The sequence below is a fragment of the Armigeres subalbatus genome, chromosome 2, assembly GCF_024139115.2.
Source record: "Armigeres subalbatus isolate Guangzhou_Male chromosome 2, GZ_Asu_2, whole genome shotgun sequence".
Classification (NCBI taxonomy): domain Eukaryota; kingdom Metazoa; phylum Arthropoda; class Insecta; order Diptera; family Culicidae; genus Armigeres; species Armigeres subalbatus.
Window position 1 is genome coordinate 305183171 of NC_085140.1, and position 16411 is coordinate 305199581.

Here is a 16411-nt window from a genome sequence, read left to right on the forward strand (position 1 = left end):
AGTACCATCTCCGGAAATTCAAGAAAAAACTTCATTGTCACATTGTCACTATCTCTACAATAGGCATTATGACTATACTATGCCGCAGAATGCTCTGAATGTTTATGCAACGAATACAATAAAAGATCAATAAGTTAATACAACAAGTTTCTTATTTCTTCGTATCGTCTTCCAATTTTGACATTTCAAATTGTTTATTTTGTTTTATATTCAAAAATCGTTTTGGCGATAAACTGCATTTAATATTCATAAAATTATAAGTTGAATATACATTTTCAATGATTAAACTTAAATTGAGCATACACAGCTTACTATAAGTATAATCATACCAATGAGTGGATAGACCGAATATGGTTTTAGATTAAAATTTAATCTATTTAGCTTTTTTATTTTTGTCCGTATACATTACAGTGACTATAATAACAGTGTCGTCAAGTGTCAGAATTGGAACAGAATCGTCTGTCATTTCCATACAAATGCGCGTTCCAAACGAGCAGGAGACCTGTCAAACGTAACACATGACGTTACTCTTCTTATAGGACTCTAGTATACATCTGGGAGGGAGATGCAGATAGAAAAAATATGAATGTCAGTGCAGACCTAACTTTAGTTGTCATGAAATGTCACCGTAGACCTAACTGAAAATTTTCAACAAACGGGGAGTATTGAGACTGATGATTAGCTTGAAAGCTGTAAAAAGCAAAACATTAAGGTACACTGGGGGAAGTGGAAAAGGAAAAATCGATAGTGCATGTTTGAATTAGTGTAAAACCAATTTAAATGATCTAAATGCGTTCAATCAAAATGGGCTATCAAAAACAGTCAATTTTGCACCAACTGTGCGGTAATTCATACCATTTTGGTCGCTTGAAATTTATGGAAATAGATTTTAAAATTAGGAGTTGTTTTTCCACTTACCCTAGTGGGATGGGGTAAGTGGAAAACCCATGTTACCTTGACCTTCCATAGTGATGAGTAGTTACATATAACTAAAATCAATACGATAATTGCTCTGAGTATCTTTTGTGGAATAATTTCATCATCTTAACGGAATAGATCCTCAAGGAATTCTCGTAATAGCTAGGGGAGGGCTGGTTTTGCCTTCTCGAACACTAAGTGTAGGTAAAATCTATATGTTCGCCACAAAGATGATTTTTTTAAAGAAAATATGGGACTTACAGGGTTATAAACTAATCAACTAATTTTAACGAATTGAGATGATGTCTGTATGTGCGTATTTGTATGTATGTGTGTACGCAAAGCACGTACAAAATTATCAGCTATTCTTAATCTCTTGTCCTTAACCAACTTGTTCGCAAAAAAAATGCATTCAACGGGGAAACTTGTTATGAATAAAAATTAACGTGAATTATACAATATATTTACCTATCAGTGCTATTTTTAACTTTCTTATACATTATTTTCATATGTAAAATATGTGAAAGGCATCAATACCGATCGGTAAATTAATCAGCCATTTTCTCATTTATATTAGTCCACTGGAATCACAAAGATAACAAAAAAGGAACATATTAAGATTCATAGCTATCGAAATAAGCCCTGGAGGAAAGAAAAAAATTGCGTAATTAGAACATTATCCACTTCCCCCGCAGTGTTTGATACCTGGGGTAAGTGTAAAATCTTTGAATTATTTGCTTTCTTGGTACAAACCACTACAAATTGAATGGGATTAGTTTAATTATATTGTAACGGTCACCTGTGATATAAATTCATTTGAAAAAAAGGACAATTGGTGCAAATAAGAATTGATTTTATGAATGCAAAAATCAACTTTTCGCGAAACCTAAAATAACAGTTCCAGCGTTAACCGTGTTAGTGTATGTATTATACAAATTTCAACATAGTATTAGTGTGAGCATCAAAGTATATTCTTGCATAATGTTATGATGTGGTAAAAACTGTAAAGTATGTACAATTCCAATTTTTCGAGTCGCTTTTTACACTTACCCCCTTTTTCCACTTCCCCCAGTGTACCTTATATTGAACATTGTTTCCCAATATTTGAAACGACCGTTGTTTAACAAAAAATGCTTGTAGTAATCGAACAGTGAAACTCGTTCAAAATTGGTGTCCATTGTAAAGAGAAAAAGAAAAGATAATTTTGTTACAAGATAAAGATTGTCGCTTCGGTTCCCTTTGTTCTGCTGTCCGAAACATGTTGAATTTTCCCTTCATTGAAATTTAGCACCCTATCCTCCCCAGCAAAAGATGTTCCGAACAGCGACAATCTTTATCTTATAATTAAAATATCTTTTAGAAAAATAGATCTAGGATGTATGACACTCCACGCAATCATGCAGTAGACAAGAAATACATAACAGAAAAGGAAGGTGTGCTAAAAATCATCTATGACCGCTGTTGTTTTGTAAGACATCCCGGGTACAATAAGGGGTCGATCAAATATTACGTCACACTAAAGAGGAAACGTAATGGAAGCGATAATGGAACCAAGGATGTTTTCGATCATTTATAAATCTGAGTTCGATTATTTAGTTGTTTGTCAATAACTCACTGCAGATGCTAAATTACAAAATATATTGCATGGTACCCTTATACTGTGAAGGTTTTTCTACATTTCCGCCTTAACAGTTCGTTGTTTGAATTCCACTAAGAACAAAGTCAAAGCGCTAGTTAGAGTAACTAAGTTACATATTACTCCATTATAAGTGGAATTCAAACAACGAAACGGATTATTAGTTACAGAAAAACCTTCGCACTAGCAGTTTACCATACAACTTATTTTGAAATTCTGCCACTGGAATAAGTAATTGACAAACTACTAAATGATAAAACCCTGATTACTAAATGATCAATAACATCCTTGAGCGGAATGTCAACGGATAGCGGATTTTCGAAAAAGCTTTCGCTATCCTCCTCCTGATATTTTCACGAAAGAATTTATTTCTTACTCGAAATTGGATTTTACAGTTATCAAAATCATTGCAATTGGGATTCTCAGATCCTTTTCTGGAAACCAAATAATTTATTCTATATATTAAATGTAAGATTCATCTGTGGTATCTGTAGGGGCGTGAGATTTCTGACGCAACGGGAAGCTATTTTTTAATTTAAACAACGTCTTACCGGAAAATACGGGACAGGGTGTAGAATAGCTTGCATCACAAAGATTTTGAACGGCAATAGCACTGATATCTTAATAGGTTTTTGAGATATTTATACCAAACGACTTGGAAAAAGTGTAGCAATTATTCCCTGTGTGAAAATCAACTCCAATGTATTGTAAAATTGTAAAATTAGAAAACTGAAAAATTATTGAGTTAGGAAAATGGATGTTTGGAAAATCAGAATTGGATAACCAAAGAATTAAAAACTAAGAATATAACAATTTTAAGCACGTTCTCTATACACTTCATCTTCAAAAATATCCGGCTTTTCCGCTTCGTATTCTAGTCCACATCACCCGACGTCTTCATTTCCCAACTCACTACATTCTTGCGCTGATGCCCTTTGCCCATCGATTTATTTTCTTCATCGCTTGATTCACGTTCCTCAATGTCAACCCAATCCGCAATTACGGTAACAAAATTTGCGTAATTGTGATCTTGAAGAGCCGGAGAGGAATACAGAGGACGAGATTTGAAAAAAAAAATCATTGAAGTGATCGTCGTCCAAATCTGGATTCGCAGTGTAAGCATGGATGGTTGGAAGAGAATTTTTGCTTTGCAACTTCCTTCTTTTCGCACACGTTCTACAGGATTCTTCGAAATGCAACGAAAAACGCATTCGCGCACATTAATAATTCGTGTTTCATTTACACTGCATATTCGAGAACTTGGTTTGATTTCCACATCCGAATTTAATCCACGGAAGCGAAAAAAAAATTAAATTCCGGACACTTCTCACTGTTCCGGCCGCAATATTTCACGAGACACTTCATGTTTAAACTGCCCGCACTCGAAACGTTTTCTTTAACTCGCGTAAGTCACGCAACGGCTTCGACGAAATCAACGAAAACATCGATGACACGCAAAACGAAAATTGGTGATTTCGCGCGTCGCTTGCTTTGATATGTTTTTCTAACCGATAATTTGCTTGCGTCATGACGTTTAATTTTGTTTTGATTTCGTGTGTAGTATCTGGCTCTCCCTCCCAGGTATACATAATACCGAATCGAACTTGCGTATTTTTATGAGTGTACATTTTCGAACCAATTCAAATATTTCACCTGTTGTTTTTAGATACGTTGGTTCAGTCTGCTTTACTTTTTCTTCTTGATGGGACAAGCGCAAAACAAAAATTTAAAAAGGATAAGGCCAAATGAAAACATTGGCGTTAGTAACTGTTTCAATAAATTTATTTATACGATTTATACCTAATATATATTGTATTTTAACAATCATTCAATACTGGTAAGTAATGTTATAATTACTATACTTTTCAGCTCTTGAGTTATTCTTTTTTCAACAGTAACCGCAAAATTGTAAATAAGCATGTCGTCCAAGAACAACTGTCGGAAATTTTTCCTCCGGGACGTTGATATTCCTCTGGCTACCAGCCAGGCCCAAGTTCTCAAGCCATCTCAGACCTCCAACACTATCAGACGCAAAGATGTAAAAGTAAAAAATAATCCATCTGGTAGCGCACCGGCTACGAAGACCACCACATCGGCTGCAAACAAGTTCAAGGAACCGGAACTGCACAGTGCATTAAATGTGCGCAAGGAGATCGAAAAAGTTAAAGGGATGCACACGAAGCCTCCAACCAGCATCGGCGAACTGACGCCGAAGAGTAAAAAGTTTGTTCGCGAGCAGGTAAGGGGTTGGATTTTTCAATTTCTGCTATCGATGCTATAAGGTTCTTATTCTTCACCCAGATCACCAAAAAACTCAACTTCCATCACGACGAAAACGTTTTTAAAGGATTGGTGCCAGTGAACGTGAATGATTCGGTGTTGATCCCTACCAGCAGGAAGCCGCTAAGGAGTACGTACGTTGCAAAAGAGAAACGTGACCCGGAACCAGAGTTAGGTGACTTTTTGCGCCCGATTTCTAAGTGCAATGTGCCATTCGAGCCGTATTTGGCACCTGAACCAGCTCCACGGCGTCCAAACTTTAACAACTTTGACCACATTTTGGAAGTATTTGCAAAGGTTGATGTTGGGGCATGAAGATGAATAGAAATGTATCTAATTATTGTTTCAAATATGTTTGAGTTTATTCATGCAATTTGCTGTACCTAATTGAAGAATGTGATCCGACATCCTCTAGCACAGCGGTTCTCAACCTTTTTCTTGAGAGGTACCCCTTCGAACTTTTGCATTAATTGAGGTACCCCCTCTTGAAAGTAGGATTCCAAGCCCTTGAACGAATAATTCCAAGTACTATGAAGGGAGACTTTCGCGCCACTTGAAAGGACATTCTGAATCCCTTGAAAGTAGGCTTCCGCGCCTCTTGATAAGAGGCTTCTGTGCCTTTTGTAGAGAGGCTTTGCATATTGAAAGGACGCTTCCAAGCCTCTTGAAGGTAGAATTCCGAGTTTCTTTAAGGGATGCCTGTGTTCCTCTTGAAAGGAGCTCTCCGAGCTTTTTGAAAGGAACCTTTTAAGCCGCTTGAAAGGTGCCTTCCGAGCTTTTTGGAAGTAGGCTTCCGAACCTGCTTAAAAGGAGCCTTCCGAGCCTTTAAAAAGTAGGCTTCCGGGCCTCTTAAAACGATGCTTCCGGATCCCTTGAAAGGAGGCTTCCGGGCCTCTTAAAAGAAGGCTCCCGAACCACTTGAAAGAAGACTTCCAAGCCGAAAGAAGGCTTCCAAGCCTTTTGTAAATAGCTTTCTGAGCCGTTTGAAAAGAAGCTTCAAAATTTCATGAAAGGAGCCTTCCGAACTTTTTGAAAGAAGGCTCCCGACCCTCTTAAAAGGAGCCTTCCGAACGTCTTGGAAGGAGGCTTCCAGGCCTCTTAAAACGAGGCTTTCGGGCTTCTTGTAATCAAGCTTCCGAGAGTGAAAGCAGGCTTCCGGGCCTTCTGATAAGAGGCTTCTGAACCTCTTGTAGAAAGGCTTCCTAGCCTCTTCAATGGCAGCTCTCGAGCCACTTAAAAAAGCCTCCTCCTTTTGCATCTTGGAAGAACGCTCAGGCCTCTTGAAAATAGCTTTTTGAATATAATGTTCCGAGCCTCTTGGAAGGAGACTTCCAGGCCTCTTGAAAGGAGGTTTCCAGGCATCTTGAAAGGAGGATCCGAGCTTCTTGAAAGGAGACTTCCCGGCCTCTTGGAAGGAGACTTCTTGGCCTCTTGAAAGGAGGCTTCCATGCTTCTTGAAAAAAGGCTTCCAAGCTACCGAACATTTTGAAAAAAAAGGCTTCTGAACATCTTCAAAGAAGTCCTCCGAAACTCTTGTATGGAGACCTTCGAGCTGCTTGAAAAAAGCTGTGCTTGTTGTGGAGGGCATGATTCTATTAGATTTACTGATCATCATACATATTATGTACAAAACAAAGTCTTGAAATAAAAAAAATACACAATTATCAAAACTTTACCTAACCTAAAACTAGTAAAGAACACCAAAATGTAAGTGAATATGACTAAATCTAAATCCATGCAAACTACATGTCCAAGCTGAAAGTTCCAAACAGTTGGAATTGTTGGCATATCTACAAAGTTACACTTTGATTTATGCTAAAATCCCAATCATTGAGCCCTCATACATGCACTAACTCTCATGTGATTCTGTAGGGGGCGTTAGGGAATATAGCACTTGAGCTCCTGACTTGAGTTTATCGAGTTTATCAAGCAGAAACGCATCATTTCGCTTATCCGCCAAAAGATGATTGGTCGAGCGTGGAGCTCGTAAATGCATGCTACCGGAGGTTTTTATTCCCGCTATGTGCTAATATCGGCGCACCAGATCACGGGTTCATCTGCGAGTTGTGGGGCTTGCCTAGGATGTGGTGGGGTTTGACAGTGGGCCCTGAGGTTTACCTCTATAAAAAGCTGCATGTATCCGCAAGTAGGCCCCACCAAAGCGACCGTGTGCCGCCCAAAGCGCACAAGCCCAAGTCCTGGTGTTAGGTGGGACGCTAAACAGCCCTGACACGACGGCCCTCCGACGAGACAGGAGGTTTGCGCAGGCCCAATAAGCCGCCTGGAAAACCAAACATTACGAACAATATGAGAGATAATGCGACTCGATATAATCGGCAAAGACCTAGGCGACGAATAAAGGATCACGATTGGAAGCTTGTAACATGGAGCTGCAAGTCGCTACGTCGCTAGGCTTCGCAGGTTGCGACAGGATGATCTACGACATGATCAACGCAACTTCGACGTTGTGGTGCTGCAGGAGATTTGTTGGACAAGACAGTGTAAATTCCGGATGAAAGCCACTATTAATGGCGTACTGGGAAACCACTTGGCGTGGATCACTGAATCACTCGTTGAGAGAACTCTTACCTTCCCGATGAACGTGAACTGTTGTAATGAATGGAGTTTGCTTGAGAGGAAGCGACCTTTGGTCAATGATGTCAATGATGCCAACACCGGTACATGATGTTGCCAACATTGTGTCAGTATTGCCAATTTCTGAAATAGCGTTGTTGCTGTTCATTACATGGGGGATAGGGCATGAATAGCATTAAGTCAAATATGCACCACACATCCTCCTTCTTCTCTAAAAAAAAAATATTGCTCACTATTAGTAAACCTACCCTATGCAGGCAAGTGGATTAAACAAGAGTTCTTGTCCAAAAATTGAATTTATTAATCTTTCCATCAATTCAAGTGAATTGATTAAACCGAAACTCTAACCTCATTGTAATTCATTCTAAAACCTAATTTCAGGAACCCACCTTCGGTGTATCGCCAATCCGCCACCTAGTAGAATGTTAACGAACTTGCGGGTTCAATGAAAACAGTATAAAATAATTCAAATTTATGTGATTTCACATAACTACTTCTTTTAAATAAATGCCATCTTTTTTCGTTTGCAAAACCGACTATGCCTTCGCTCATCTATAAATTACAATATCTATACTTTACCCTATTTACTCGTCAGGTGTTTCCCGCAATGTTTTTTTTTTTGTGTTGTTTTAGTGTGACATAGCTGGAATTATAGATAGTGGAATATATAGATGAGCGAAGATAAATCCTCTGTCTCCAAACGAACTGTCAAACGTGTCTCCAAACGAGCATGACGTCACGATTTCAATGGAAACGTTAAGGGCTGTGACGTCATACGCGCGTGTGCACTTGCAAAAAAGTCGACTCAGCCATGCTTTCGCTCATCTATAGATTCTACTAGAGTCCTATAAGAAGAGTAACGTCATGTGCCACGTTTGACAGGTCTCCTGCTCGTTTGGAACGCGCATTTGTATGGAACTGACAGACGATTCTGTTCCAATTCTGACACTTGACGACACTGTTATTATAGTCACTGTAGATTCTACTATCTATAGCTGGAATCATCGGAATCGCCTTATTGTCGTTCCGTTATGAAGAGTACACGGAGATTTGTGAGTACACATTTTATGGTTTAAAATCACCCACCTTTTAAAACTATATGAAGCTGTCAAAAAAGTGGGGGATTTAAAAATTTGTGAAATGGGTGGAAAATGCCCACCTTGAGACAGCTCTGTTTTGTGCGGAATATGGGTGTTTTTCACTCGTTTATGGTTGAAAAAATACTTAGCACCTTTTCTAAGAATCTGCCTCTGTAGACTTATTTCAGAATAAAATTAAAATGTCTTCAAATAAAGCGTTTAAGCTAGTGCTTAATTTACCGAGCTGTTAGCCTGGATCTGCCGTTGTCAACAATCTTCAAGGTAAGTGTTTCTGAATGTAATATAGATATCTGTGCTCATACCAAATATTCCGAGAGTGATAAAAATAATGTTGTGCTTTCCGTAGATTACACCCGAAATTACACCATTCCGGATCTCCTTTTGCAAAAGCGGCACAATCCAATGTGAAACAATATAGATGACGGAATATATGGGTATCTAAAGACATCAAACTGAATTGCCAGAATTCAGAAGGACTTGAAAAGCCTGCGACGAGGTCAACAGTTTTAATTAAGAAGTGTTTTTAAATAGCTGATTTGAAGCTTAAATATGTATATTTTATTATTAAGAAACAATAAATAAGTTAAATTTTGTGTTATGTAATTTAAATAATGGGTATTTTTCATCCATCTGGATCAGTTTTGCTTTTGAAAAGGTGGGTGAAAAGTAAACATCACTTTTGACGTATAAACCTCCTTCCCATTTATGGGTAAAGGCCATTTACTCATCTTATGGGTTAGTCCAGTTATCTCCAAGAAGGGTGAAAAAACACCCATTTCTGAGTTTTCCCATTTCTCCGTGTAGGCATTTACTACCGAAAATGAAATTTCCGAGATACATGTAAGTTACTCATCTTAGAAGTAGTGGGCTGGATTCCCATAATGATGCGCTAAACAACGCATCACTTATAACCCTTATAACATTGGAAGTGAAAAAAAAAAAAATCGATTTGCAAGTAATACTTCCGAATTCTAGTGTGGTGCTACACCGGCAGTAACCACTAGAATTATTCAAGCCTACTCAAACTGCTCGAATATCCAGTTTAATCTAACCCAAATTTGAATTCATCCCGACAAGCGTGTAAGCAGTTTTTTTGACATTTCTATGCATGGGTGCATATTGACGTCACTTGACATCAGATGAGGACAATGTTCACAGAGGTTCTTTTCCGTTTTTGAATAAGATTGAATTCTCTCGAGGGTAATGTCTACAACTATTAAGGACTCTGACTTGCGCACTCATCTACGCCACCAAGTGTAAAACAAAAACAAAAACAGGTCCGACGTCCCAAACGAGTCGCGTCATTATTGGATTCTTTAGTCGATTTAGAGCGAGTTTGTAACCGCACTCCGACAGGTAGGAACCAGTTTCGTCGGAAAACCTGAAGGGACACTATGGCACGAGGAAAGAACGCTGAACCAACCACATCTTGTTTGCCCGAGTGGCCCCAGAGTTTTGCCAAATGGAATACCTACCATCCCAAAATATCAATATCGTCATGGATTAATAAACTTACTGTGAGTATTATGTAGTGAATTTAGATGTTTTATTTAGACTGCATACTCATTAGGCATTTGGCTTGAAAACTTATAACTCAGCTTAAAATCAACCAAAAACTTAAGGATCGTACTCTGTGCGACGTACGTATTCCGATAGATGTGCAGGAGCTCTTCTGTCTCTAGCAGGTCGTGTTGTATCTGATGCTTCCCCGTTTGTTCCAATTTCTAATTTTTGCTTGTCAGGATTTCTCCAAAGACAAACGGTTTTGGTTTGCGTGACATGACGTCGAATTTCGCGACCGTTCTCATCTTTCAAAAGTAGACTGCCATTATCTTCTTCAACTACGATGTACCTCTTATTGTCGAATCTTGAATCGCCCTTCATTCTCGTTTGTTTTTCGAGAATCACAGTATCTCCAGGACGAGTTTTACATGGTTTTGCACTTCGTCGAGTATCTTCGTGTAGTTTAGAATAGATTTTGGATTCAGCATCCCGTGAATCCAACAGCTGGTCATCTATGTTTGCTTTGCCCCGGTTGATTAATGGCAGGGAACGACGAATTTTTCTCCCATACATCACCTCTTCAGGAGGCATTCTGGTGACCGAATGGGCTGCAGCGTTATGAGCCATAACGGCCGCTTCGAGTTCTTCACGGAAATCACCCCCATTTGAAGAAGCCGTACACATTGCTTTGTTCACCACCTTCATAAAGTTTTCCACCAAACCATTCTGCTGTGGGAAGAATGGTGTTGAGAAAACTGTCCGGATTCCTCTTTGGTTGCAGTAGTTTTTATAACTTTCACCATTGAATGGTGGACCGTTGTCAGATTTTATGACCTCCGGAAAACCTTCCTTGCTGAACACATCGTCTAAAATTCTTTTTGTGCTGTCGAAGCTAGTTGACTTGACTGGCCTCGCGATTGCGTATCTTGACCGGTAATCAATTAGTACTAATATTGATATTCCCCATACGCCGCATAAGGGCCATCGAAATCAAGCGCTATCGTTTCCCAAACCGTCTTGGGAGCGAATATACGATGCATTGGGGTTGGTTTCTCTGGCCTACCGTTGACGGCACATGTCTCGCATGACTTGACCCATTTATCGGCATCGGTGGACATTCCAGGCCACCAAACTCTTTCGCGAAGAATACTCTTCAGTTTCGCCGTCAAAGGGTGGCCGATATGTGCTACCTCAAGTGTTTTCTTGCGAAGATCGTTGGGAATAACAGCACACCCTGCTTTCGTTAAAATACCATCTTTCATTATTAGATCATCAGAAACCGATTGGAATCTATTTAAATGCTTCGGCCAATAGCCGGAATCTAATGCTTTTATCACCTAATAATTAGTATAACTGTTAATATATGGCAACTATTTATTTAACTGTTGTAAAGCTTCAAAATTACCTGTTGGAGAGTTTCATCCATTTCAGTACTTGTTCTGATCTCATCCTTGGTCAAAAAACCAACTGCGTTAGCTTCTAGATGTGCCACTTCCCATGGGCTCGATTCTTCGTCAAATGGTGCATCGTTGCCTTGATACAACCGGGATGGTGGATCAGCGATATTGTCTTCACCCTTAACGTACTCCACGGTATAGCTATATGGACTAAGTCGTAGCGCCCATCCATCTGCTCTGGTTAGAGCCCTCTTTGAACCTTCGCGGGAGCGGTTAAAGATGAAGGTAACGCCTTTTGCATCAGTACGCAATGTGAAGTGACGGCCTAGTAAGAAGTATGAGAAGTGTTCCACCGCCCACACTGCTCCGAGTGCTTCTCTCTGATTTTGGGCGTACTTCTTTTCCGTTTCCGTTAAAGATTTTGAGGCGAAACTGATAATGCGAGGACTTTTTCCAGAACGTTCTTGTATTAGGACGGCTCCCAGGGCATTCGGAGAAGCATCTGTGTATAAAACTGTATTATCGTGCTCCGAAAAATACCCCAATGCCACAGTACTGTGCATTATTTTCTGCTTTAGCATGTTAAATGCCTCTTCTTGTTCTTTGTTCCAGGTCCAAGTCTTAGACCGAATAACTGACCACAGAGGATTCGATATTGTTGCAAAATGTCTTATATACGAGCTGACATATGAGGCTAGCCCAAGAAAACTTCGAAGCTCAGACGTAGTCGTAGGCCGTCGAAACTTTCTGATGGCTCCGATTTTCCCTTCTTCGATGTGAAATCCGTCTGCGTCTAACCTGTGACCAAGGAATGTAACTTCGGTTCTGTCGTATTCGCATTTGCTGGTGTTCAATGTTAAATTGTTATCGCGTAGAATCTGGAGCACTTTTGACACAGTCTCATGTAGGTCTTCCAACGTACTAGCGAATAGTAACACATCGTCGATGTAAACTATCTTATTTTCGATACCTTCTAGTATGCGCGACATTTCACGTTGAAATATTTCGGGTGCACAATTGACGCCGAACATTAGTCTTGTGAACCTGAACATTCCATTCTCTGAAAGAAATGTTGTCAAATCGCGTGACTCGTGGCTTAGTTCCAAATGGTAGTACGCACTCTTTAGATCCAATTTCGTGAAAAATCGAGACCCGTGCAACTTTATCTTCATCTCGTCCAAAACAGGTAAACGAAAGTATTCTCTCTGGATGGCCCTATTCGGTGCTCTCATGTTTACGACCAATCTAAAGTCGTCCTTTCCCTTAGCCACCGCCGAGATGCCACTTATCCAACGCGGCGCTGTTGTTACTCTCTCTATGATGCCGCTAGCTTCCATTTCCAATAATCGTTTTCGTGCACCGTCACGGTAGGCCGCAGGTATATTGTAGTAGGCGTTGCGAGTAGGTGGAATACTATCGTCAATACTAAACCTTATTTTGACACCTGGCATTTTTGGGAATATCTCATCGTTGTTCATTTCGCATCCATTAACTTGTGATCCAACAAACAGCAGCTTCAAATCGCTCGCTGTTGACCTGCCAAGCAATGATCGTTTACCATCGTTAACTACCAGAAAATCAGCGGATACTGAGTGTTCTAATCCAACAGGTTTTATGGTTGATCTGAATGCGAAATTTATTTTCATTGGAGCGCTTGCCGCGTAACCATGTAATGTTCTGTCTGTATCGATTTTAATGGGCTCAAAATCGACTGAACCTATTTCATACTCCAATTTTAGGCTTCGCCAGTCATTACCTCCAATAACGTTGACGTCTGCCCCGAATCGATGAGAAATCTAATTGGACTAGAAGTTCCTAAGCGACATTCAACCAGTACATCATCGAGCGAAAGCGCATTTAACTGTTGAGAATATAGGGAAATATTTTGAGTCAAATAAGCCGTTCAAAGTAACGAGAAAAAACAATGTATGTCACTAATTTACATTTTCGGAATTAATCTTAGTTTACCTCTTCTTGGGGTGCAGACTTTGCTTCCACCGGCTGCGGTACTTGGAATTCTTGGACTGTGTTGACCCGACTTGATTTACGTACCACGGCGAAGTGGCCATATTTACCACATGTATGGCACTTAAGTCTGAGTGCCGGACAGGGTCGATTGCGGTGGATCCATTTGTTGCATCTGGAGCAAAGATCACGAGTGCCACTACCGCGATTCTGACCTGCCCGGAACTGTTTGCTCCGAGATACATTTGGTTCACCTTTACGTTCTCGTTTCAATGCAACCCTTGGCATGCGACTACGAACTTGATTAACCGTTTCATGTTCCATACTCGTTGAATGTGCTGTCTCCAACTGATAGGCTTCGTCCCGAGCTGCTGCTTGCACAATATAGCTGGTTTCGTAGCCAAATGTTCTGGCGGTTCTGGCCAGCTGCCGATTGATCATTCCCTTGAGGAGCTGGGAGCGAACGAAACGTTCTTGGTCACAAGAACTGTATCGGCACATTCGGACCTTTTCCATGAGCCTAGCATGGAAGCTCATTATGGACTCCTCTTTACCTTGCTGCATGCACGAAAATGTTTCGTGTTCCGCAGCGGTATCCGTCATGGATTGCAGATGACTCTCAATATTTTTGACAAACGTTGTGTAGCACTGCCCGTCGTTGAGATTCGGTCGAAGCTTCGATGCTCGCACAATTCCCTGCAATTGATCACCCATAGATAGGAAAAGCAACTGTGACCGTCGCACCGGATCAAAAACATTTGATAGGAAGCTGCAATCTCAAAGTTTTCAATATATTTCCACCACTCTTCCCCCCTCTCGTTTGCTTCTACGTTCCGGGGAAACGGTTTCACTTGGTCCCATCTTATGCCGCTACCAGAAGGCTGTTGCGAAGGGACTCCGCGCGAACTGCTCCCACGGTTTCCCGCACCTTCTGCACTGTGTTCCTGATTTTTGTTCTTTGATGTGATTTCCGCAATAGTATTCTGCAAATCCTCAAGTTTTCGTTTCAAAAACTCATTTTCCAGATAAGGATCCACCGTGACATCGTGGGAGCATTCGTCATTTCCACTGTCTATTTGCTCTTCACGTTCAGCGTTAGCAAACATTGGTGCGCGGACATACCTCCCAGCGTATGGATACTCGATAGCATCGGATTTGATGTTCGAAATCTCGCCGGCCGAACCAGTGGACTGATGGGCGTAAGCGTTTCTGTCTTCGTGGTCGTAAGCATCAGATGATTGCTCAACGCGAACGTATCTTCCGTCGGATGACATTCTCAACCTTGTGTTCAGTTTCCGCCAAATTACGGTCTGTAATTGCAAAGGATAACACATTAGAACTATTATTCATAGATAGCATTTCCTAACTTGTTATTCTATGCATTTTCATTAGGCCGAATCGATAGCGGTTGTGTAATATCATCATAAACTGTTCATAATATCGAGTCAAAAGAAGTTTATACGTCGTACTTTTCCACAACAGGGTGGATATGCCAATCCGCCGTTTGCAAACTGTAGTTTTCTTTACTGCCAGTTGCATACTGTGGTTTTCTTTACTCACATGGAGACTAATCTCGAAAGTGGTTTTCTTTACACACCTTTTCCAATCTTTGAGTACTCTCGAAAGTGGTTTTCTTTACACACCTTTTCCAATCTTTGAGTACTCTCGAAGGTGGTTTTCTTTACACACCGTTACTTTTCATGTTGAATAATTCAACATTACAGCCGCCATCTTTTTTTTTCTTTTAGGCACCATTTTCGTTATGGTTTTTTTTCGATTCGCCATTATGTGGTTTTCATTACGCACTTGTACATTTCCTCGATATATTATTTTTCATTTATGCACCATTTTTGTTGTTTTTTTTTTTATTCTCAATTAAGTTGTTTTTAGTAAGCACATATTGACGTTAACATTTCCAAGTGGTTTTCTTTACGCACTTTTACACTTCAATGAAATTCATTTTAGGTGGTATTCTTTACGCATCCTATTCCCACGATAACTAATTGTCAATCCATTTGCATTTGGCTTCCCTTCAAAGCTTGTTTCACTGCGTTATTCATAAATAATTCCCCCACTTTCCACTCTTAACGCATCACTTGCATAGAACTGTTATCTTTACATGTTTTATTCACTATTAAGCCAAATTCAATCCTTTACCAAGTGATTTCCCAAGTTTTCCAGTGTATCCGCTCCTGGCAGGATCGCCAAATGTAAATTCCGGATGAAAGCCACTATTAATGGCGTACTGGGAAACCACTTGGCGTGGATCACTGAATCACTCGTTGAGAGAACTCTTACCTTCCCGATGAACGTGAACTGATGTAATGAATGGAGTTAGCTTGAGAGGAAGCGACCTTTGTTCGATGATACCAATGATGCCAACACCGGTACACGATGTTGCCAACATTGTGTCAGTATTGCCAACTTCTGAAATAGCGTTGTTGCTGTTCATTACATGAGGGATAGGGCTTGAATAGCATTAAGTCAAATATGCACCACACAGACAGAAAGTGTGGAAAAGCGGGCATCGAGCTATGTACCTTCTACCTGTGGCACCACCAACGAGCTGGGAATCGGTTTCATAGTGCTGGGTAAGATGCGCCAACGTATGATTGGGTGGCAGACAACGCAACGCCGTTTCTTCAACTATAGCATCATCAACGTGCACTACTACCCACACGAAGGGAGACCCGACGACGAGAAAGAAGCGTTCTACGCACAGCTGGAGCAGACATATAATGGATGCCCACTGCGGGACATCAAAATCGTCATCGGTGACATGAACGCGCAGGTTGGAAGGGAGGAAATGTATAGACCGGTCATCGGACCGGATAGTCTGCACACCGTATCGAATGATAACGGCCAACGATGCATAAACTTCGCAGCCTCCCGCGGAATGGTAGTCCGAAGCACCTTCTTTCCCCGCAAAAATATCCACAAGGCCACATGGAGATCACCTAACCAAGAAACGGAAAACCAAATCGACGGTAAATTCTTCTCCGACATCTCGAACACCC

General features: G+C 40.5%; 2 protein-coding genes across 2 annotated transcripts; both read left to right on the forward strand.

Moving 5' to 3' along the window:
- The first annotated feature begins 4234 nt into the window (after positions 1 to 4234).
- LOC134216679 (protein PPP1R35 homolog) lies at positions 4235 to 5184 on the forward strand. The gene is made up of 3 exons (XM_062695524.1): positions 4235 to 4391; positions 4450 to 4793; positions 4856 to 5184. The coding sequence occupies exons 2-3, from the start codon at positions 4473 to 4475 to the stop codon at positions 5147 to 5149; spliced, it is 615 nt and encodes a 204-aa protein (XP_062551508.1). The 5' UTR covers positions 4235 to 4391; positions 4450 to 4472; the 3' UTR covers positions 5150 to 5184.
- Positions 5185 to 9728: 4544 nt separating this feature from the next.
- LOC134216680 (uncharacterized) lies at positions 9729 to 14652 on the forward strand. Its single transcript, XM_062695526.1, has 2 exons — positions 9729 to 10046; positions 14420 to 14652. The coding sequence occupies exons 1-2, from the start codon at positions 9924 to 9926 to the stop codon at positions 14630 to 14632; spliced, it is 336 nt and encodes a 111-aa protein (XP_062551510.1). The 5' UTR covers positions 9729 to 9923; the 3' UTR covers positions 14633 to 14652.
- The last annotated feature ends 1759 nt before the right edge of the window (positions 14653 to 16411 follow it).